The sequence below is a fragment of the Diceros bicornis genome, chromosome 1 (genome assembly GCF_020826845.1).
Source record: "Diceros bicornis minor isolate mBicDic1 chromosome 1, mDicBic1.mat.cur, whole genome shotgun sequence".
Lineage (NCBI taxonomy): Eukaryota > Metazoa > Chordata > Mammalia > Perissodactyla > Rhinocerotidae > Diceros > Diceros bicornis.
Genome location: NC_080740.1, coordinates 92,540,793 through 92,564,856, shown reverse-complemented (window position 1 = coordinate 92,564,856; position 24,064 = coordinate 92,540,793). Strand labels below are relative to the sequence as shown.

At 43.5% G+C, this 24,064-nt stretch overlaps 1 protein-coding gene across 5 annotated transcripts in view; it reads right to left on the bottom strand.

The window, feature by feature from the left end:
• RUFY1 (RUN and FYVE domain containing 1) overlaps positions 1–23,587 on the bottom strand; it is a 49,359-nt gene extending 25,772 nt beyond the window's left edge. For 2 of the 5 annotated variants that reach the window (XM_058547825.1, XM_058547842.1), the window contains exons 1-7: positions 23,302–23,587; positions 15,043–15,216; positions 13,636–13,753; positions 9,956–10,057; positions 8,404–8,527; positions 3,342–3,403; positions 1,185–1,250 (exon numbers count right to left, since the gene is read on the bottom strand). In XM_058547825.1, coding sequence (XP_058403808.1) covers positions 1,185–1,250; positions 3,342–3,403; positions 8,404–8,527; positions 9,956–10,057; positions 13,636–13,753; positions 15,043–15,216; positions 23,302–23,587 — 932 coding nt within the window. Of the gene's footprint in view, positions 1–1,184; positions 1,251–3,341; positions 3,404–8,403; positions 8,528–9,955; positions 10,058–13,635; positions 13,754–14,038; positions 14,151–15,042; positions 15,217–15,825; positions 15,933–23,301 lie in introns of those variants that run through there. The other 3 variants (XM_058547849.1, XM_058547834.1, XM_058547858.1) reach the window with 3 other exon arrangements.
• Positions 23,588–24,064: the final 477 nt, after the last annotated feature.

Sequence of the window (24,064 nt, the reverse complement as noted above, 5' to 3'; positions counted from 1 at the left end):
ACGACATATCCTCATAAGGAAGAAACCTAGAAGAACTAATAACTAAGGAAAAACTGAAAATCTGGCAAAGTATTGCCTCCATACAGGCTTCAAGCTTCAAATTTTCAAGGAGCAAATAATTCTCATGAACTAGGAGGTGTTCCCAGGCACAGAAACAAGGTAAAGCTTCCTAATTCATTTTGTGAAGCTGCATAACCCTGATGGCACGCCAGAGGCAAAAAACTACAGAGCAGTTAGGTCAGGTTACATATTAAGAGAACGATTAAATTATTAAAACTATGATCAAATAGAGTTTATTCCTGTGATACAGGAATGGTTCAGTATGAAGAAATCCACTAACAAAATACATCACATCAATAGATTAAGGAGTAAAAGTCATGATTACCTCAACAGACACTAAAAGGCATTTGATAAAATTCAACATCTACTCCTTATAAAAACTCTCAACAAACTAGGAGTCGATTAAGAAACTCTCTCATAACAAGAGCCACTGTCACGTCTAAGGAGACCTCCGAGCAGCATCTCCCTAGGTACACGGTGAGAAACGTGCCGGCTCCTGTGCCGGTGTCACTGGCTTTTGGGGCCAGAAAGGCTGCTCCTGTGGAGCACTGCTACTGTCCATCATGCCCTCTCTAAAAGGGGCTCAGAGAGAGAATAACGTCTCCCAACCACACCAGACCGAGAATCTCTGCCCACTCCCCACCAACACCTCACCAACTAGTGTGTCATGAGACATGCAGCAGCCTTCCAACTGAAACAGAAAATCAAGACAAAGATGCCTGCTATGGCTAGTGAACTGCTCTCGAAGGTCTAGCCCAGTGGTTTTCAACCCTTTCTTCCTGCCCCAACACACTTCAGGGACATGTGCTGACTCCCAGCAGCAACAGTGCTTCCTACGGCAGGATTTCCAACTATGAGGCTGTGGGGCAAGGGGTGGAGACTCATCTACGTACTCTCTAAATTGTATAACTGCACAAAACAAAGAATCAAAGAAATCCGAAAAGCTCTTTATCAAGAAATCATACTTCCCTCCAGTCTGTACACATGACCACTGCATGATAATCTTTTTTCTTGCTTTGGAAACAAGTTAATTATAAATATACAGCAACTTAAAAAAGTTCCATGAAACAATTATCAGGGATACTGAGAATGAACTGTAACACTGAAAAAGGAGGGAGTCCTACCTTAAGTGCCGGTTAAGTTCTTCCACGTAATTTTTTTGATCAAGGACATCAGTAATTCTTTCATGACTTTTAAAAGAGCATAAAAAGAGAGAAATTCTTTTTACTCAGGGTTAATACTTTGTAACTGTCCCCCAACCTTCCAATCACGCTGTAGGAGTGCCAATGTCATCAGGAAACCAAGAGAGAGAGCTTAGTAATGTCTGCACAGTGCCCAGTGAACAGAGAGCAAGGCTGGCTGGGGAGAGAGCAGCCAGAGCCCCGGGAGGCACAGAAATACGCCGCCTGGAAAGTAAGCTCCCTCCAAACACCTACCTGCACCCCCCACCCCTACCCCGGGAAGAGGAGAGAAAGCCATCAGCATGCAAGGTGGATACACCAACAGCCACATGCAAATGGCCCCTCAAGGTGGCCGATGAAGCAGCCCTTGTCATACTGAAGGAAAGGAGGTTGGGTCAGAAAAGGAGCCACGAGGCTTTTTAAAACACAAAGCAGCTGGTCAGTCTGGGTTAAAAAAAAGACTTGAACATTTTCAAGTTAGGCCCCCATTTCCTTACACGTACAGGTACACGCATACATAAATGGCTCATTCTGCACGGGTTCATGCGACAGGAGCTGGCTTTGTTCTTCAGTGCGGCTGTTTTCTTCTTTTACCTGCTCTGCCCTTTCCATGGCCCTCCCAGGTAACCTATATTGATAGCCTACTAAGCAACCTATGTGCATATCATCATAATATCTATCTATAGTACATATATATAGTATATGTAATTACAATATAAAATATATATTAGCAAGTTTTTTGGTTTATAAAAATGGGATATATATACTTCTCAGTATCATACTTTTCTTACTCAATAATACCTTGCAGAAATCCCTCTAAGTCTACCATACCCATAGGCCAAATTTGTTCTTTTTTATGTCTGCATAACATACTACAGTGTGGAATATCTTGGACATTCCATAATTCATCCAATTATTTCCTTAATGGTGGATAATTGGTTTATTCTCAGTTTTTTTTTGACATTAAAAATATATTTTGTTTAAGTTTCAAGTGGGTGAATCCTTGTACTTAGGGTGCATAAAGCATTAATGGGGTTCCCGCTAGTCCTTGGTAAGTTTCACTGCCAGGGCACTGAGACCACGAGAGTTGTCCAGAAGATGTTTAAAAGGCAGGTCACAGATGCATGTTGTAAAATATTCAAACATGATCCAAGGGTTTACATGAAACTCTCCCCCGAGCCTGCCTTCCATCCTCTTCCCCAAGGGCAGCCACGAGGTCTGTGTGCTGCTCTAGAAGTGGTCCGTGCGTATCAAGGACAACAGATAAATATGGACGTATATTCTTTTTTTTTTGGTGAGGAGGACCAGCCCTGAGCTAACATCCAATGCCAATCCTCTTCTTTTTTTTTTTGCTGAGGAAGACTGGCCCTGGGCTAACATCTGTGCCCATCTTCCTCCACTTTATATGAGATGCCACCACAGCATGGCTTAACAAGCGGTGCGTTGGTGCGCGCCCGGGATCCGAATCGGCGAACCCTGGGCCGCCGCAGCGGAGCGCACGCACTTTAACCGCTTGCGCCACCAGGCCGGCCCCGATGTATATTCTTTTTTATCATGACACAAATGGCAGCGTGTTATACACATTATTTGCTTTTCTTCTTTTCTTTCTTTTTCCCTAGGATAATTTCTTTTAAAAGAATGCTGTTGTTCACAAGGATGAGAGAGAGCTACACGTGAGCACGAAAAGATATCCAAGACACACTAGGATCAAAGAACAAGTCCAAGGGCAACTTCTACATATAACAGTACCATCCCATTTACGTTCAAACAGGCCGTAAAGCAAATTACTTCCAACAAACACATACCTGCCAGGCATTAAAAAGGGCTGGGCAGGAGATATAAGTAGCTTCCTCTGAGGGAGGAGTGGGAGTAGGACTGAGATGGAGACAAGGGGACAGTGCAAATGGGAAAATTTCACTTGTACTCTCTATTCTGCAGAGCTTAATTCACGAAACAATGGGAACATTAATGTATTACATCTGTAATTAAAAACAGCTAAATAGAAACTAAAATTTCAAAAAAATCAAAAACAAAAGTAGCATTCTTTGCCAGAACTTCATGAAAAGTGTGAGGAACAATAGCGTACAATGCAGTACTTACTCTTTGCCACCATCAAGATCCTGCACATCCTTAAGGTAGAGGGAAAAATCAATCACTCCAACCTGATTGAAATAAAATGCACAAGTTTAAATAAAAAATAGCTTTTCCCGCTTTCTACAAGCCTTGCAATCTTTAAAATTCAGGGCATTTACATTCCTGTCTCTTTCCTACAAACATTTAGTTAGGCTAACCAGCTCTATAAAAGAACAATCAATTGAACAAACAAACCAAGAGAAAAACAACCCTACCACCTTCTAGAACAAAAACTTACTAAAAATCAGAATTTAGGGGAATCACTCTGAAATTTTACTCTGAAATTTTACGACCTAGTTAATATTAGTTTTCTGTATTTATCCAATAATCAAGTTGTTGACAAAGAGCAGCAAAGTTCTTTGGGTAAAAAGTAATAAAAAAACAAGGAGACCTGGATCTCCAGACTTCAGTGACCTTAACTGACACTCTGACGCCTTCCTTCCCCAAGTGTGCTGACACAGCCCCCTCGGCATTCCAGGGACGATTCTCTGCTGCTGCGGGGAGCCAGGGCAGACCAAGACCCCTCCCACACGGAAACGTCAAGGGTTTTGTCCAGAAATAAAGCATTTGGGAGAGAGTGAGTGAGAGTCCTAGTCTGCCACTGTCCATTCCAATGTAAGTGAGGCCATTCCTATTTGAAATATAGGAAAAGTGGGTCCACCAATAGAGAAATGTTTAAATCACGAATGTTATAACCATACCACAGAACCCTGCTCAGCCATAACAAAGAATGCGGCAGGTGGATTTGTAACGATATGAAGAAAGCTCCAGGATAACATTTTAAGTCAAAGAATAACACGTACAGCATTAACCCTTGATAGTAAGCCCATTTATGTAGTTGCCAAAGCTGTGTGATAGTTTCTGCAACTTCTCTGTCGCACCTCCCACCCATCTACATTCCTGACCCTTGAACCCTGGCAGTCTTGGTGCCTGTCTTGATGAAGAAAAAGCAGCAGAAATGCTGCCGTGACATCTGCAGCCAGGTGAATGAAGGGAATGCCAGCTGCTTCCCGGCTGTTTCCCCTTGGGCATACACCTTTGAAGTCCTCAGCCTCCACGCAAGGAGTCTGGCTGCCCTGAAGCCACCACGCTGAAGACCAAGTGGAGGAACCATACACTGGCAGAGATGCCAGAGAAGCCCCTGCTGTTCCAGCCTCCTGCTCACTGAGCCTTCGCAGCTCAGAAGAGAGACAGGCAAGAGAGCAAGCCTTAAGTGATTCCCGCCCGGCCACCACCTGCCTGCAATCACAGGCACCCTTAATCAAGAAGTGCCTCCCTCTTGAGCCCAGTCAACCCCCAGCTGGGAGAGAGACAGCAACCGTTATTGTTTATGACTATGGATTTGTTACACAGCAATAAAAAAACCACAAAAGAACAAATTTGAAACAAAACCTATGTATACATAAATGCACAGAAGTGGTAGAAACAGTTCTAGAAAGATTTTTCCCCCCAATTTTTACCATTATCTGTGGGGACAAGAGTGGGATTGAGTGGGGAGGAGAGAAGGGAAGTTTGAATTTCACTTTTCATTCTATATGCTTCTGTACTAATTAACTTTTTTAACAAGCATGCATTTCTTTTGTAATAAAATTAAATAATAAAAAAATTAAATAATAAAAAAGAAATATATATATTCAACTGGGAACAAAACAATAGAAAGAATGAGAAAGAATTAACATCCAAAGTAGAAATTGATGGATTAGAAAGCAAATAAAGCCCCTCTCCCAAAGGAGAACTCATCAATAAAAGAAATGGCTGGGTCTTCAAGTTCAAGAAAGTAGACAAATCTCTACCAAGTATGATCAAGATTTAGCAAGTGGACAATACTGTAAATGAGAAAAGTGAGATTTTAAGAAGCTGTAAGAGAACACTCTTATACAACTAATAGACCTGAAAGAAACAAATGATTTCTGGAAAAATATAAATGACTAAAAAATTGTACTAAGGCTGGCCCCGTGGCTTAGCGGTTAAGTGCGCGTGCTCCGCTGCTGGCGGCCTGGGTTCAGATCCCGGGCGCGCACCGACGCACCGCTTCTCCGGCCATGCTGAGGCCGCGTCCCACATACAGCAACTGGAAGGATGTGCAGCTATGACATACAACTATCTACTGGGGCTTTGGGGGGTAAAAAATAAATAAATAAAATTAAAAAAAAAATTGTACTAAGACATAGGAAACCAATAAATTGACCAAAAGCTATGCAAAAAATTAAAGTGGTCAAAGAACTAGGAGCAAAAAAACATAAAGCTGAAGTGGTCATACCGGTGAGTTCTAACAAACCTTCAGAGAGAAAATAATTCCTGCTCTAATAAACTGCTGTAGAAAACAGGAAAAGGAAGAATATTACCCGGCTTATTTTATGAGGTTAAAACAATCCTGACACAGAAAAGTGACAGTATAGAAAAGGAAAATTCAGAGCAGTGTCGTTAATAAGTGGAACACAAAAATTCCAAATAAACCACAGACATATTAAATCTAAGAGTACACTAAAAGAGTAATACATGATGACCAAGTAGGGCTTATTTTAGGAATGCAGGTATAATACCACTATAGGAAACCTACGAATTAATTCAATTATATTTATGGGTTAAAAATGGATATGACATTTCAACAGATGCCAAAAAAGGTATTTGATAGCATTCAACATTCATTTTTAATAAAAATGCAAAGTAAATAAGACTAGAAAGTACTTTCTACACACTAGAGAGAGGATTCCTCAGACATGAACAGCAAGTACTCCCACTTTCTGGTGACGTACGAGAGGCACTGTGTTGAAGATAAAATAGACCAGGGGGCTCAATCACATCTATTGCTTAATAAAAATCCCAATCGAGTTATTATTTTGGAATCTGACAAGATGATGCTCCAGTTCATCAGACAGAATAGACAGCCTGAGCTGTATTTGAAAAAGAAGTCTAATAAAGTAGGCAGGAAGTAGGTGAACTACCAGAGTGTGAAACATGCCATGTGGCACTAGTAATAAAAGACTGTGGTCCTGGCATTAGGAATAAAAAGATCCAGGGACTAGACAGAGTCCAGGAATGAACCTCTGTGCACTCTGGATACTTCACACTCAATGAAGATGGAATTTCAAATTAGTAGGAAAATAACATATTTAATACACGATACTGAGAAAACTGGTTTACTACTTGTAAAAGAAATCTAGAATTCCACTTCACACTATGTCAAAACAAATGACAAGCAGATTATTTAAATGTAAAAAATACACATTTAATTTTAAAAATTAGGTTAATTTTTAGATGGGGAAGGACCTTCTAAGGTCTACTTAGAAGGTATAAGGGAAAAGTCCATTAAATTTGACTCAAAAACAACAAAAAAACTCAACAGGGAAAACCAGCTCTGAGAAAGTAGAAAAAAACATTGTAACAAAGTATTCTGACAAATGGTTAATATCCTTAATCTATAATAAAGGAGCGAAAAAGAAAACTCAGGAAAATGGGCAAAGGATATAAACAGGTAATCACAAAAGCTGAACCACCAATGGCAAATAAAACATAAAAAAAATCCTTGACCTCCCTAGTTCTCAAAAATGTACATTTGAGATGAAGAGTTGTTTTGTTTATCAGATTGAAAAGGCCAAGAACGCTCATCATATCATCACAACACTCAGGTAGAATGTGTGTACTTGGACACAGCAAGCCCCAAATTTATCCTAGGGAAATAAATGGACAAGAGTACAAAGGGATATGAGGATGTTTATAATATCATTGTCATAACATAGAAACAACCTAAGTTCATAAGTATTGGTTAAATAAATTATGGTACATTCATAAAATGGAATACTATGCATTTAAAATGGTTTACACGTCTCGACATCAAGAGCTATGTGGGACATATTGTTGAATAAAAAAATTACAAAATGCTGTGCTTGGAAGAATCATATTTTGGTTAAATAAAAAAGAAAACTCCAAATCTCTCTCTCTAAAATATACAAACACACACACATACACACACACCCTTATTCACGTGCTGGAAGGATATATCCCAAATCGTAACACTGAATTAGCTGTCTCTGAGTAATGGGACTATGTGTGATATTTTGTTTTCTTTCAAAAATACTGCTCTGTACTTTTTGAAAAATTTTCAACACGTAAAAACAACAAAACTATTGAAAGAAAAAAAGGGAGAAGAGGTTACTTGAAATAAAAAAAAGAGCTGACCCAGGCATGGAGGGATTGGGGAAGCTTTAGATTCTTCAGGTCCAAACATGTGGTGGGAAGAAGGCTGGGCAGTGGCCCAGCCACAGCTACAGATGCCTTGAAGAGGGGTGGAGGTGAGGATGGGTCAGGGTGTCTATCCCCCTCAGACACTTCCAGTCCTGCCACCAGGAGTTTAGGCCCTGGTCAACCCTGGTCACCTGCTCCCAAGTGGAGTGGGACAGCCCACTCACAGGGCATTCTGCACCTTACCAGCAACTTTTGTTTGTGCCGCATTTCATCAACCTGACTTCCCAAATCTCTCTTGACTCTATCTTCCCACTCCCCATCCAACCTTTTGGGACTTCTAGACTTGTCTCCTCAATGTTTTTGCTGTCTCTATTCTTGCCCACTTCTAACTCATGACCTGGATGGTTGCTAGACTGACCTTTCTCATACCTCAGCCTGATCATTCCACTGCACTGCTTAAAAACCTCCAACTGCTTCCCAAAGCTCCAGGGACACGTGCTAAACCCTGTAGCATGGCACTGATGGCCTAACAACTGGGCTCAGCCTCCACCTGCACCTTACTCATCCAGCACCCCATGTTCCAGCCACGGAGATCTGTTTCCAGTTCCCAAACTGTGCTTTTCGTGTGTGCCTCTGTGCCTTTGCCCAAGTGATTCCTTCACCTTTCCTTGACACCTTCCCCAGTTGCTCCCGCTCTGCCCCAGCACGGCACCTTGCGCAGCCCTCTGTCAGAGGGCCCTCTGCCATTTGCCCTTTTCTTAGGTTGAGCATATGTCTGCAGATCTTATGTAAAATCCCTGGCCTAAGGAAGGCATTCCATCTAGAGCCCAAATTCCCATTTTACCTGAGAATCCAAGTCTTCTCCTTTTAAGCAGAGATTGGCATCAAGAACATTGAGTCCCACCAGCAGACCGACGATCACCATCCCTTCTTCCTCCATCATTAATGCCTCAGGCTCATAGAACTCACTGAAAGAGATTGACAGGACAGGGGAGCTGCTCAGAAATACCTTCATCATCCCTTCTCCATGACCTGCCCTGCCTTTTCATTTCTCAGCTGATGGCCTGGCTGCCAACTTCACTGGGAGCCAGAAGCTCCCTTATGTGAATTTCCTTCTGTCTTTCATTTCCTTCTCCTGCTTCAAGGGCTGCTATTTCTTCTCTGGCCTCTCCTCTCTTCCTGTGGCTTAGAATGGGCTCCTCCACCTCCTGTCTAAGGTTAACTCCTCCAGTTGGACCCTGGACCCCAGTCCTTCTCACCTCCTCTTGGCTCCTATGTCCCTGACCATCACTCTGCCCCTCCTGTCCCCCTGGCTCCTGCTGTGCTGCTATGAACTACTTCTATGCTTACACTCACGTCAACAGGAAGCAGAATCCCACAGCCCCTCCACATCCAAGAATAAAACTCCTCCCTCTTCCCTGTGTCCCACTGAGCAACACTGGCTGCTTTGACATCCTTACCTCCCAGGCAGTGCAGCCATTTGCAGTGGGGCTCCGCCCCCTGACCATTACTGCTTCTGGTCACCAATGATTTGCTAATTTAACATTACGTGTGTGTGAGTGCATGAGAACTTACTGTCTTAAGAATTAGCTCATTAAAACAAAATCTGTATCTCAAAGTTACTCAGTATAACTGTACTCAAAGTACAGACTGCATGAAATATTTGAAATCAGTATTTATCTTGTAAAGATATGTTCAATAATAAGCCATGATTTGAAAACATGAAAAATTCTGGATGATAGGCAATACTGTAAAAGATATTTTTATTTCAATTAGACAAGAGAATTAACTCTAGAGAGATTCTTCCCTTGTAAATTCTCATATTCTAGAGAAAATGACTTTTATAATGATTATTTTTGCCTATATTGTTATAAATATAAAAAATGAACCAGTCATAAATTTCAGAGATAGCCAGTTAGGTTTTACTGATGCCAGCGGATATAAAATTTTTCAAACTGAATATAGAATCCTAAAATAGGTAATGTAAGTATACTCTCTTCCAAAAAGCAGGGTTCTATACTTTAAAATTGCCTACTGCATCTAGTTCTAAAGTCATTTTTTCCCATTATCATCCAATCTAATAAATACCTTTTCATTGAAACTTAATGGAGTAGCCTGTTAGTTACCTAATCTTAGGTATTGTTGAAGAATTATCTTCAGAATGACTTTCCAAAATGAAAAGTAATACGAATCTTCATTCATAATGACTTTCAGATATCAGTGCTCAAAAAATGAAATGCTATTTTAAAACTAAGCCACAGAATATTTACAATTAATAATAATTTGACTAACAGCTGTGGACATCATACATTCTTATTTTAATTCAAAATGATCTACAGAACTATGTTCTGATTATTTACAAAGCAAAAAACAATCAAAGATAGGTGATGAAATACCTTAAGAGATGTTTATTGTCTATAAGCACTTTCAGATAATCTGCCAGTTTCTTTTGCATAAGTGCAAGATAAAGCCAAGCTCGGCCTTTTCCCGCAGCTGTCCTACAATTCAAACAGAGAATCTAACTGTTAAGGCATAACAACAAAAAACAAAGAAATAAACTCCATTTAGCCAAAGAGATACACACGTTCATACCTACACATGTTTGTGACCTCAGAGAACACTAAGAATAGCTGCTCTGGGGGGTGGGGGGTGCCTCTGCCTGGGAAGCCCGAGACAATGGCTCACTGTGTACCTTTGTGTTCTATTTGAATTCTCTATCACGGGCGTAATTTTTTTTCAACAAAAAAGGAAAAAAAATCTTAAGCCACAAAAATCTGATTTCTGGAACAAATACAATTAGATAAAACTTTGCATATATTCATAAAATTTCACAGGGAGCCAGTAAATATCAGATTAGATTTGTATAATGGATAAACATTCTTTCAAAAGATTAATATATAGAACACAGTGTTTATTGAAGTGTTGAAGTCTCACAAGATTTCTAAGGCATTAGCTCAAAAGTGTTATTTTATTTTTAATTGTGGCAAAATGCACATAAAGTTTACCTTTTTAAGTGTACAGTTCAGTAGCGTTAAGTACATTCACATTGTTGTGCAACCAATCTCAAAGACTCAATTTTGAAAAGGCCTGCTGTAAAAATTAGAAGAAAAATAGCCTCCCAACTATAGACCTAACACGGTTTAAGGAAAAAAAGACTCAGTTCTAGGCAGAGTAAGTGCACCTGTAACCTCCAGGCAAGTCCTGAAGCACTGCTGCCATCAACATCTGCATCAAAGGGAGCTCTGGGCTGGAGGGGTTGCTGTGCCCCTGGGAGGATCTCAGGGCCAGGCCCATCAGGGCTAATCTTTTTTTTTTAATAATTTTATTTATTTATTTATTTTTCCCCAAAGCCCCAGTAGATAGTTGTATGTCGTAGTTGCACATCCTTCTAGTTGCTGTATGTGGGACGTGGCCTCAGCATGGCCGGAGAAGCGGTGTGTCGGTGTGCGCCCGGATCCGAACCCAGGCCGCCAGCTGCAGAGCACGCGCACTTAACTGCTAAGCCATGGGGCCGGCCCTCCATCAGGGCTAATCTAGCCCCAACAAGGCTTTGGAACATGCTGCCTCTCCCCAGTAAATGATGTTAAAACAGAGTGAAAAGGAAATGAAATGAAGTAGAAAAAAAGATATTTAATGTTTGCATGACGTGAAACATGGACACTGACATGTGCAGCTCGGTAGGAGTGTAACTGGATCATCTCTTCCAGCAGGCCGTTTGATGAAAGCAGGTTATCAACACTCTACATCTAGTAATACATCCTAAGGAAATCATCTTAGGATGCATGTTTTGGGGGGATAGTCACCACTGCACTGTCTAGATAATGAGAATTTGGAGACAACCACAAAGCCCAAAGGGGGGGTCATACGGAATGCTATGTGGCCATTTAAAAAATGACGTCGTGGATACATATTTGATACAGAAAGAGGCTTAAAATCTAATATTAAATAGAAAAAGGAAAAAAGTCTATAAAACGGTATGTAAAGCTTAATAATTTTTTTCCCTGTTCCCCCTCCCCATACATTAATATACCACTCTTAGTTTAGGTTTACTTCCAAAACATTTTTATGCATGTGAAAACAAGTACAAATATAAATTCTTGTTTTTCTCTCTCTTTTTTTTTTTTTTTGTGAGGAAGATCAGCACTGAGCTAATATCTGATGCCAATCCTCCTCTTTTTGCTGAGGAAGACTGGCCCTGGGCTAACATCTGTGCCCATCTTCCTCTACTTTATATGGGATGCCTCCATGGTATGGCTCGACAAGCAGTGCGTCGGTGGGCGCCTGGGATCTGAACTGGCAAACCCCAGGCCGCTGCAGCAGAGCACGCACACTTAACTGCTTGCGCCACCGGGCCGGCCCCTTTTTCTCCTCTTTTTACAAAAGAATTAACACGTTAAACATGCTGTTCTGCAACTTGCTTATTTCACCAAATATCTGTCTTCTTGACAATCTTTCTATACACAGGGCATTTCTCATTTGTTTTTTACAGCTTTAGAGTGTTTCATTATTGGACTGCATCATATATTTAGCTGGTTGTTATCTAGGCTGTTTCTAATCCTCTGCTGTTACAAATAATACTGCAATAGATAATTCTGTACATGTGTCACTTTCAGGTGTTAGCTCTGGAGGGTAAAAGGCCGAGAAGTGGGATTGCCGGGTCAGAGGGCGGATGCCTTGGTGATTTTGGTGGATTGGGCCAAACTGCCCTTCACGAGATGAGTGCAGTATGATGCCATGGGGGCAGGAACAAAAACAGAATCTTACCTATTTGTGTAACTATGCGTTGAAAGTGAGACAAGAACCAGCCTAATGAGACAGGGTCGTCCACAAGGCCCTTGGCCTAACAAGATAAGGCCCCTAACCAATCGGCAAGCTAGGAGAATCAGACAGAGACCACCAAGAGCCACATTCCACAGCCTCAAGACTTGCCCTAGAACACACTGGGACACTCACTTGGTCTAGTTTTACTCTAGAGGGCGTGAGCTGGTTGGAAGGGGATGGGCAGTCCCACCACATAGAGAACAAACTGAAGAAACACGGCAGAAGATGGCGGAGGCTCCTAAGAGGTCACCAAGTAAAGATTCAAAAGGTTGCCACATGCAAAAGCCTTTCACCTTATGCGGTATAGGCCCAGAGGGCTGAACTAGGGACAGAGACAGAGGCTTAAATCCTCTCTTGAGAAGAACGTGCAGGGGTCGGCAGCAATGGAGTGTAGTGGGATTTAGGGTGTCTCAGAGTCCAACAGTCCTGTGCTCTCTTCCTGGCTCCACTACTCACTTGCCGAGGGACCCTGAGCAAATTCTTCACCACTTTTGAGTCTCAATTTCCACACTTGCAGATGGAGAGACCAATAGCTATCTTACAGGCTTGGTGTGGAGGATTAAATGAGATAATGAAATGTCCTTAGCACCATGCCATGCCAGGCACATGGCAGGCCCTTAGTAAATGGTGGCAGTTATCATTATTATCTGAAAGTGGATGAAACAGAGGTTAGACAGTTGAGTCCCTTGTAGGAGACTCTGCATGGGGCTCTTTCACATCAACCCAAGGATCTCTAGGGCCCCTTCTAAATGCCATATTCTACAATGACACCTTGTTTGTGTTCTGTGCAGTTTTTGATTTCGAGCCTATGCATAGGGATTCCAAGGGTGAACCCAGACATGGCAAATGACTCATTAGTCCCAGCCTATTCACAAATGTCCCTTGTCCTGGAATCTAAAATCTGGCCCAAACCATATTCAGAAAACAGCCCAGACGTATCCAAAGCAGTGATTCTAGGAGCACAACAATGATTCCTTTTCCTCCTGTAACTGCTCCTCGAGTGACAACACCTTTTCAAACTATGACCTTGTGTGACAAGCAGGAATCACCACAGAAAACTGAGGCTCAGAGAGGGGCAAATCTTGCTCAAGATCACGTGAATTATGAGCAGCAGAGCTGGGACTGAAGTCTGAGTGCGGCTCATGTTACAGTTTGTTCTAAATTAGAAAATATTTTATCAGCAAGGTAATTGAGAAATTGGTAAGTATGAGGGAGTTTTTTAAAACATCAATCAATATAACTACTACTCACTCACTTTAATTCTGGCAGATTTCTGACACTAGTAGCTATATCTGATGCTTCTGGACAAAGTTTCTCCACCAGCTCCAAAGGACCAAAGAAAGATTTATTTTGGCCAATAAAACTCTTCTTAACTAAAAAGGAAAACAAAAGTATTATTCATAAGAACAGGTTGCAGAATGTCTTCAGGGGCCCACAGTCCTCCCAAAAGCCAAAAGCAGATCTCCACCGCTTAAATCCTCCTGATTTAGTCTTGGGGACTGGGAGAGGCCAAGTCACAGGTTAGCTCTCCCTTCCTCTGGTGACAGGGTTTCTCTGATATACCTACTATGCTCTTTCTCCAGGTATTTACTGCCCATGAGATAGAAAAGGTGCCTCATATGATCACCTATGAAATCCTTTCCCTTTCTCCCTCCTACCTGGTGCCAACTCAAGGCTTGATTTCAAATCATCACCGCCATCCCTCATCTGAACTGCCAGTAGTCTCCTAATGGGTCTCTCTGCTCCTAATATCATCACCTCCCCACACTTACAATCTCTTCTCCACAACTGCAAGTTTTTAAAAAAATGTAAGTCAGGTCACGTTATTCCCTTGCTTAATATCCTTCAAATATACTCAGAATAAAATCCAACTCCTCATCCAACCTATAAAGGCCTACACGATACAGCTGCCCCACCTGCCCGACCTCGCCTCCTCCCTCTCAGTGACCTGGCATTTTCCTCAAACCAAGGCTGGCCCCACTCACGACCTTTGCACCACTTTTTTTTTTTTTTTTCCGCTAGGAATGCTCTTGCCCCAGATCTTTGCCTGGCTGACTCCTTCCTCTCCTTCAGGTCTCAGCTCACATTTCACCTCCCCAGAAAGACCTTCCCCTCTCTAGCTGAAAGGTTTCTTACTTGATTCTCTATCTTTAAGCCATTTTGCTTCCTTGAATTTGTAGCGTTTTCTAATTCTGTTTGTTTTTCGTCTATTGTCTGTCTCCTCCTCTAGAACTGTGCTGTTCCAGGCACTCACCAGCCACATGTGCTCCTGAGCACTTGAAATGTAGGTAGTGCATTGAGATGTGCTGTGTAAAACACACAGTGAATTCTTAAGCCTCAGTATAAAAAGAAGAATGTAAAATATCCCACTAATAAAGCTTTTTAATACTAATTATGTGTCAAAATAATATTTTGGGTTCAATAAAATATATTATTAAATTAATTTCATCTGTTTCTTTTCACTTTTTCTAACGTGGCTACTAAAAACATTAAAAACTGCACATGTGGCTTGCACGGGTTGGGCAGCGCCGCTCTGGAGTGTCGCGTCCTGCGGGCAGGGTCCATCGCTGTTATCCTAGCACCCGGAACAATATTTGGCACCGATGAATAACTGAGCAAACAGCTAGCCCGGATTTCCACACGCCGCGCCCCTCAGGCTCACCTTTTAGCCCATGTTTGAGGCAGTGCTCCATCACCACAAAGAACTGCTGCAAGGGAGCATGGTCCGCATCTAGGCTGCGGCCCAGACTCAGGGCCGACTGCAGCAAGACCTTGATGCTGAGTTTCATCATGTGCATCAGGTTGGTACGCTCCTCCATCACCTGGCACTTGGAAGCTGTGGGGCAGAGGCAGGAATAGCTGCGTTAGTGGACTGAGCGCAGTCCGCGGTGAGGAGATCGGACGCGGGGCACGGGAGGGAGGACCGGCCCGGCGGGGGCCAGGCGGTCTGCTCGGAGCGCGGACACGCCGGCGGGCGGACAGCTGACGTTCGCAGTCACCCGGCCCCTGACCCCCTGAGGTCCCAGCCGCAGCTGGACAGCAGGGCCGCGGGTCGGACTCCAGAGGCCTCTCCCAGGCGGCTCCGCACGTTGCTAGGGCGACGGCCCTACCAAGACTTGTCGCGATTGGCCTCTCTCACACCCAGTGTTCCGTCTTCGACCAATGGCAGGGCGCCAACGCCGGGAAGCCCCGCCCCCACCTAGCAAGCGTGCGGGGAGAGCGCTCTGCCCCCAACGTCCCTATTGGGCGAGTCCAGCTCGAGGCCACGCCCACGGCTCGCAGGCGCCATTTCGCGCGTGTGTGCCGACGGCGACCTGAGCTGCGCCTTAGGCCGCGAAACCGGCTCGGTGCCGCCGGGGCAGGGTCTGCCCCTCAGTTTCAGACGCAGGTTCTCCTTGTTGCCTGTCTTTCGTCTACAGTTAGTGGGCGGTTACGAGTTTTATACCTTTTTTGTAAATAAAACCGTGAGACTGAAATCAACTCCGCCGCCTTCCATTTCAGTTCCATTCGTCTTGTCGCTTTGAGAATAAAACAGCTGGACTGCAGTCGTGTCCGAGATCCGGGACGAGTGCTCCCCAGGTTCCCTCACGCCAGGAAGCCGTCATTCTCGAACTTCACGGTGTCCACCCCAAGGAGAGCGGCGTGGCGGGACGAGCCCGGCCAGCGCCCCGGCGGCCGGACGGCCGCTGAGGTGACGCGGCTGGTCGTGTTTTGGTCTCCCACCTCTTCTGTGAACTGCCTGTTGAGTCTTGTCACCTTCTTGTTGAGTTTGCCTTTGTCTGATTCGTATATTCTGGATATCGGTCCTCTGTTTACCGGTCTTATTTCATGGCATTAATTATGCGGACATACAGATAGTTAAAAGAGCGCTCCCCGCGAGCACCCAGGGCCGCAGACGCTCACGTCCCGCTTGAAACGGCAGCAGAGTGAACACAGCCCCCCCACCCCAATTGAGCCACCGGATCACCGCGAAACCCGCGGATACGACGGCCGACGGCGTGTCTGGACACACACAGACACAGCTAAAGCGACAAGAACGGTATTATGACTACGAATTTACCATAAAGGTATTAAGTAAATATTCCTGAGACTTGAGACTGCCTGGGACTAAAAATTCTAAATTCTCTCAGCAAAACCCAAGAACACTGCAGCTGGGAAAGAAAAAATGGCCTAAACATTTCATCTTCGTTGTGGAGAGAGAAATATTGGTTAATTAAAGCATTTGGATGGGGGTGATATAGTTATTTTTAAATTTAAAGAGAATCCTATAATATTTATAGATTTGAAAACTTGAATGAAATGGATGATTGGCAAAGGAAATAAAAATTGTAAAACCTCATCAAGAAGAGAAACCCTTAGACCAATAACCATAGAAGCAATTTGTAAATTTAGCCGTAAAGAAGACACCGAGTCTGGCTCTATAAACTAGTGGCCTTGGAATCGGAATACATATCCAGGAAGTCTTGCCGAGGGCTAGGCAGGCCCAGATGTTTTCAGAAAATCCATTTCCAGTTCCTCAAGTTTCACAGACACTGTCTCTTCCCGGGCTCTACAGAAGAAGGGCAACTCACTCCCTGTCCTGTATCCCTCTCAATGCACTGACCTGGGTGTGGCAAGTCCCACACACGAAATGGAGGCAGGGCCTCCTTTGATGATAATCAAGTCACCAAAAACCTGAGGAGGTTCCAGTCTCCCACTGCGTTATTGTACTTAGTTAAGGTTACCTGGTCTTGGACGTGGGAGGTGGTGTCTAGTCCTCTGCTGGGTATCCTGAATTTAGAGAGCTAGAAATGTATTTTCCTCCCACAAATACAAATATATGTAATTATTTTCAGCTAGTCTCAAAACTCATCCGTAGGATGTGCCATTAACTCAATGGACATCTTCCATAAATTAAATGAGCCAAGACTGTAGTCCAAGTTCTTGATGAAAATGGATTTGAAGTATATGTAAACTAAGCCTTTTTGTCAAAAAATATTGTATTGGCAAAGGAGTAATGAAACAAGCAATATTTAGGTGTCCCCAACCATTCTGAGTGTTCTGGGTTAAACAAGGTAACTAAGTCAAAGAATTACAAATAACAATTATCATTTGATAAGTGTTGGTAAAACCTTTTTTGGGGAGCTTCCCAAAGGTTGAGAAATTTCTTTAATAGGACTAGGTTGCATCCTTTTGCAAGTCAGGTGATTTTCATTTGCTTTGAACAAAAATATAATTTTTGATATTAGATCAGTGTGATTTGGGGCATATAACTTAGAAGGAGTTCAAAGACGAGCAATATGACTAACAAAACTGCATTTCTGTTTCTTATTTATATGAACCAGGTTTCTCAGAGATCCTATCTATAAAAAAACAAAAAACTGGAATAAAATTGATGCTGAATCCTATCACATTTTATCATAAATCATATATATCATCTACACATACATGCTAATGAAAAAACTAACACCATTCAGCTCATTAAGAGAAACAATTCCAAGAAAAAATTATGTATTATTATTTATAAAAATTATATTTATATTCCTTTTATCAACTTAGCATTACTAATGATTTTAATGGTAATTCATTTCAGAAGGAAAAAAAATTTTTTTTTTATTTTTTGTTTATTGCAGTAACATTGGTTTATAACATTGTAAAAATTTCAGGTGTACATCATTGTACTTCTATTTCTGCATAGATTACATCATGTTCACCACCAAAATACTAATTACAACCCCTCACCACACACATGTACCGAATTATCCCTTTCACCCTCCTCCCTCCCCCCTTCCTCTCTGGTAACCACCAATCCAATCTCTGTCCCTATGTGTTTGTTTATTGTTGTTATTATCTACTACTTAATGAAGGAAATCATACGGTATTTGACCTTCTCCCTCTGACTTATTTCACTTTGCATTATACCCTCAATGTCCATCCATGTTGTCACAAATGGCTGGATTTCATCGTTTCTTATGGCTGAGTAGTATTCCATTGTGTATACATACCACATCTTCTTTATCCATTCGTCCCTTGATGGGCACTTAGGTTGCTTCCAAGTCCTGGCTATTGTGAATAACGCTGCAATGAACACAAGGGTGCATGTACCTTTGCAAATTGGTGTTTTCAAGTTCTTTGGATAAATACCCAACAGTGGAATAGCTGGATCATATGGTAGTTCTATCCTTGATTTTTTGAGGAATCTCCATACTGTTTTCCATAGTGGCTGCACCAGTTTGCACTCCCACCAGCAGTGTATGAGAGTTCCCTTCTCTCCACATCCTCTCCAATACTTGTTGTTTCTACTTACTTTCTTTTGCATGTGGCTATCCAGTTTGCTATCCTTTTGCATGTTGCTATCCAGTTTTTTATACACTTAGAGCTTTAGTTACAAGAAAGGTTTATTAAATTTTAATTTATTTACATATTTTTTGCTGAGACAGGATGACCAATAAAAATTTTTAAAACAGAAGTGGAATGGAAATTCAAGTTCATGGAATAAAAGGGAAATAAAATATTTTCAAATATTAACTAACTTGTTATTTATTTTTAAGATGGATGGTAGTGCTTATCAAATCATTAAGGTATTTATATAACCCATGATACATTTAAAAGAATGATGTAAGTTTTATTTTAAAAGGTCTGTATTTATAATAGATCAGAAAATGCATTCTAAACTTCAGAATTATGAAGAATTTTATATGTCATCTTTAAAAGTGGAGGATTTTTTTACGGGGTCATGTGAGCAAAAGTGAAGACTAGTGTTTTAGGCAATCAGAGCTGAGTGGCAGTGGCTCCTACCACCATTTCTGGGAACATGGCAGTGTTCTGCGGCCATCCCCCTGCTCCATTAGTCACCTATTCCCATTCATGGTCAATTTAGAGAGTTACGGAAAATTCGAGCTGGAAGGATCTTTATGCCAGTCCATCTCTCAATTTTACTAGCTTTGTGGCCTTGGTCGAGCTATTCACATCTCTAACCTTCATTAATAACAGTTCAACACAACACGCAGAGTGTCACAAAGTTGTACACTTATTGAGTTGCCAAATAAATGGTCTGATCAGAGATCTCGATCTTGACTGTGGCACGGGGCTGGGCCTGGAATGTGAATGAGTGACGCTCTAGGAGGATGAGCTGGAGGGAGTATGTGCTTCAAGGGAGGCACGCCGCTGAGACCTCTTGTGGAGGAATCTAGTCAGCAGGGCCAGAGCAGGGTTGTCAGGAGAAGCTGGAGCTCTGGGTTTTTATGTAAAACCTGCTAACTGGCTAAAAAATAAAAAAAAAAAGATTTTTATAATGTACAAGATTGAAAAAAAAGCAGCTACCAGCCACCAACAGCTCAAAGAGCTGCCAGTTTGTTGTAACCTTTGGTATAGAGAATAAGTACTCAGGAGGGGGAGTGAGCTGTATGGATTTTTTTGTTAGGTTCTGAATTATAGAGAAGTGACTAGATTCTTTATAAATTTGAGCTTTAGGTTTGAGTAGCCCTTTGGTGTCTTGAAAGATCTTATAATACAGTATGGTGGTGTCCTGTACTGACAGAAGAAAACTGTTCTTAAACTTTCCTAATTTTCACTTATCATCTCCATGGTTAACTTAAGGAGCTCAGCAATATGAAATGGACAAAGTTATTGTGCTTCATTTTGGAAGGAGCTGTACCACTTGTGCAGGAGTGTTTTCACACGTGGAAAATAAAATTTGCCATGGAAGAGAACAGAGAAAGGCATAATACATACCACCTACCTCACTGCAAATATATATCTGAGTAGTTATAAAACTACAGTGATGAGTCCCCAAGTGCAAGATGTTAATTCTTATGAACATGTGTGCTTTGTCATCCATCCTTTAGGAGGCATCAACCTAAAAAGCAGGATGTAGGGGCTGGGCCGGTGGCATAATGGTTAAGTTTGCACGTTCTGCTCTGGCGGCCAGAGGTTTGCAGGTTCGGATCCCGGGCATGGACCTAGGCACTGCTTATCAAAGCCATGCTGTGGTGGGCATCCCACATATAAAGTAGAGGAAGACGGCCATGGATATTAGCCCAGGGCTAATCTTCCTCAGCAAAAAGAGGAGGATTGGCAACAGATGTTAGGGCTAATCTTCTTCACACACACACACACACACACGCACACACAAAAAAGCAGTATGTAGAACCTAGTGTGTCTGTCCTGTGGTTTGTGTGAAACTGGTGGGATGAGACCGTGTGCTCTGTGCACAGACGCTCTCTGACAGATACTATAGGACTAGGGACAGGTTCTGGGAAGGAGGAGTTCCTCTACACTAAATGTCCTTTTGGTTTGGTTTGATTTCTTTTTTTTTTTACCACCTGCATTTATTTCCAAAAAAAAAAAACCAACAACAAACCAAACCAGACAACCACAGAGAACCAATCACCGTGGCATGCTATGCTACCAGACCCCACAGAGGATAATATCTTAAAATGAGTATCAAAGTATTACACAACATTCCACAGCATTTTCCTTAAACGTCTATCACCAAACACATTTTATCTGGCAAGAGCGCTGCTCACATACCATCTCTGCACCCTCACTGCTCCCTCTGAAAAATCTCCGTCCTCACTGCTTGTGTAAGCAGGTCAGTGAAAAGAGATGAGAGCCGGCCCTGTCCTGGCCCCAGCTGAAGTGGTGGCTGCTCCTTCTCCCGACATGTTTTTCTGAGGCCTCTGCAGAGCCTTTCCCACTCCCATCCCCACTCCTCTCCCACTGCTGGCTTCAAATTCTGGTTACCTTCAGGGACTAGCCACACAGCTCATCCCAGCGGTTCCCTACATTTCAGCCCTTAGTAAGCCATGTTCACAAGTTTTGCCAGATCTGAGTGGCAGTTATTTAATATTTTCTTTAAATTGACTAATTAAAAAATCCATATGGTATATATTATGGCATTTTGCTTATAAAGTTATTTAAAGACATCAAGGCTTTGAAGTGTTGTGACTAAGGGCATGGGCTCAAGACGAATACTGTCTTGGTTCAAGTCCTGGCTCGGCCACTTCTAAGTAACTTGGTCAAGTTACTTCTCTTTAATTCAGTTTCCCTCTTTATGGAACGGGGATAATAATGGTGCCTATAACATGGGGCCAGCTTGGAAGTCAATCTCCTCTTCCCACAGTCCTAAGGGACTGCAACTTTTTGCAGGAAGGTAGTCAGTACCTGGTTGGGTGGGCGAGAGGCCTCTGCCCAGTTACCTGCCTAATGTGCTGTGGCAGTGCCAGCCTGGGGCAAGACAGTGGACACCTTGCCCTGCCCTGAGATTCAGAGGGTGTGATCTCAATCCTCCCCCGGCCAGGAGTAGTCACAGAGTGGGGTCAGCGAGGGGTAGGAAGAAGCCCCAGGGCAGTCTGAGTGGGCCAGGGCTGCTGAGAGCTTGTCCCAGGGAGGCAGCGGAAGGTGGCACCACACATGAGCTCCAAGGCCTCCACACATGCTCCTTTGTTCCATAGGACTTCACTTGCAAAACAAATTCACAGATAATAAGAATTTCAAAAGTGGGGCACTTCTGAGTGCCTGGCCCTGGGCGACCACACTGATCATAGCCTGCGTGAACTGCACAACATGAAGCCAGTCCTGCAGTCATCTAAGGTTACTGTGAGGATTAAGTGAATCAGCGTATGTACAGACCTAAGACTAATACCTGGCACCTAGTAAGTGCAATATCAGTGCTGGCTATTATTTATAGCACTACTATAAATGGAAAACAAGTATTTTTCGAATGTGCATTTGTTCAACAATTATTATTCTGTTAGGCACTGTTCTAGGCACTGGCACATTTTATTTATCAGTGAACATCTAACATTTATAATTTCCTTGCTGTGGGCCTCCAGAAGATCCCATGCTTTGACTCTCAGAACTGACCTCCTTGGGGTGGGTATACCATGAAACATCCACTGACACGTGCAAAGGTGGGGAGCTGGTAGGAACTAGATTCCTGGGTTGAACAGGCTTCCTCATTACCTTCTAGTCCTACTTTCTATTGCCAGAATCTCAAAACAAGCCAGTTTTTAAACTTTTCTCTACTCATTAATATTTCTTAACCACCGAAATTCTCACAATCCACTATTCTGGCCTGAGTGATGACTTCTATAGCAAATTCACCAGTGAATAGCAGGGAATCGAGAAACCGCAAAGGCACATGATAATGCTTCTGAGAGAGTACTATAGTCTAGTCAGCTCTGCCCCACAGCGCTTTCTATGAAGATAGAACGGAATCTTTAATTTTAATTTAACATTTAAACATCACACGTGGGTAGTGGCTACTATATTGGTCAGCACAACTCGGCTTTATAAGGCTTTCTAGGCCACGCTCTTAATATCATACCAGTTAATGTTTCCATTCTTCTCACAGATATGCTGAAACTCTATTCTTGATGACAAGGGCTGAAGAGGATTATAAATTTTACAGGCTGGGAAATGTGGCGACTTGTCTGCACCACACAGCGAGTTGGTGGTGAGGCTCGCCCGGAACCCGCACCTCCCGACCTCCGCCTGGGTGCTCTGACCCCGCGCTGAGGCGGGATGCGCGGTTAACCCCCGGAGGTGTGAGCCGGACTGGCATTGTGAGATTAAAGCAGAGACCAGTACTGGATTCATTTCTTAAGTACTTCTGAAATTAATACAGACTACCTAAGCTTAAACTCGTAAATTTTCTTAGTCTACAGCCCGCCACTAAGAATAAGGATGTTGTCTGGGAAACACAGAAGGGAGGGATAAGGTACGAGAGTCGCCCCAATCTCAGGGCAGCCACCCCCACGTTTGCATCTTGGCCTGGCAGCACAGGATAGAGAAAAAGGACGAGCGGTCAGGCGTGCTGACAAGGTGGCCAGCAGCTTCTCCAACCGGCTGAGGCAGCTCACGCCCCTGCCAGCCCGGCTCCCCCTGCGAAACGGCCGCGGTCGCGTGCAGAACACGCGCGCGCCCGGTCGGAGCCTACCTGCGCGCGCCGCACCGTCCGCGCCGCCGTCAGCACCGCCCAGTCCCGCGGCCGCACGCAGCGCGCTGCCGCAGCTCGCCGACAGGTTGCCTGTGGCCTTGCGCGCCAGGGTCAGGATGGGCGCCGACCACCCCTCCGCCGCCGCCCGCGGCCTCGCCGCGCTCCGCAGCTCTGCCGGTCCAGGCAGCTGGCTCCGGTCCACGATCTCGAACTCTTCTCCCGGCCCCGGCCCCAGCTCCGGCACCCGCTCCCGCCCCGCCGGGCAGCCGTCTTCCCCGTCGGCCATCTTGGCCCCGTCACGTGGCTGCAGCCGGGGGCGGACTGGGCGCGGGCGGGCGGGCGCTTTAGCTCCGTGGCGCTCTTTTTTTTTCCCGTTGGCAACGTTCTTTTTCCTGTTCACAGCGCTGCTTTCCTTCCTTTCAATTTGAAAAGGTTCAGGAAAGTACAGATCATACACGCGCGTTCCCACCAGCCTGGAGGACTTGTTTCTATGAAGTTACTCTTGGGCTTTGTCCCGTTACAGTGGCCCACCGGCTTGGCCTGGGACACAGCTCCTATGGCCGCAGTCGTCTTTGTGACACTGTTTCCTCTTTTTAAATTTCATTTCTTGATTTACTTTTCCTACTTCGTCATTTTTCTGCAGCAGTCTTCAGAACAAGCCCTAAAAGGGCTGGCAAGGAAAGTCTGGGACAGGCGAGGCAGGAAAGAAGGATTTTTCTTCTTAATTAAATAAGGAAATGCGATGGCCTGGCAGGAAAGAGCA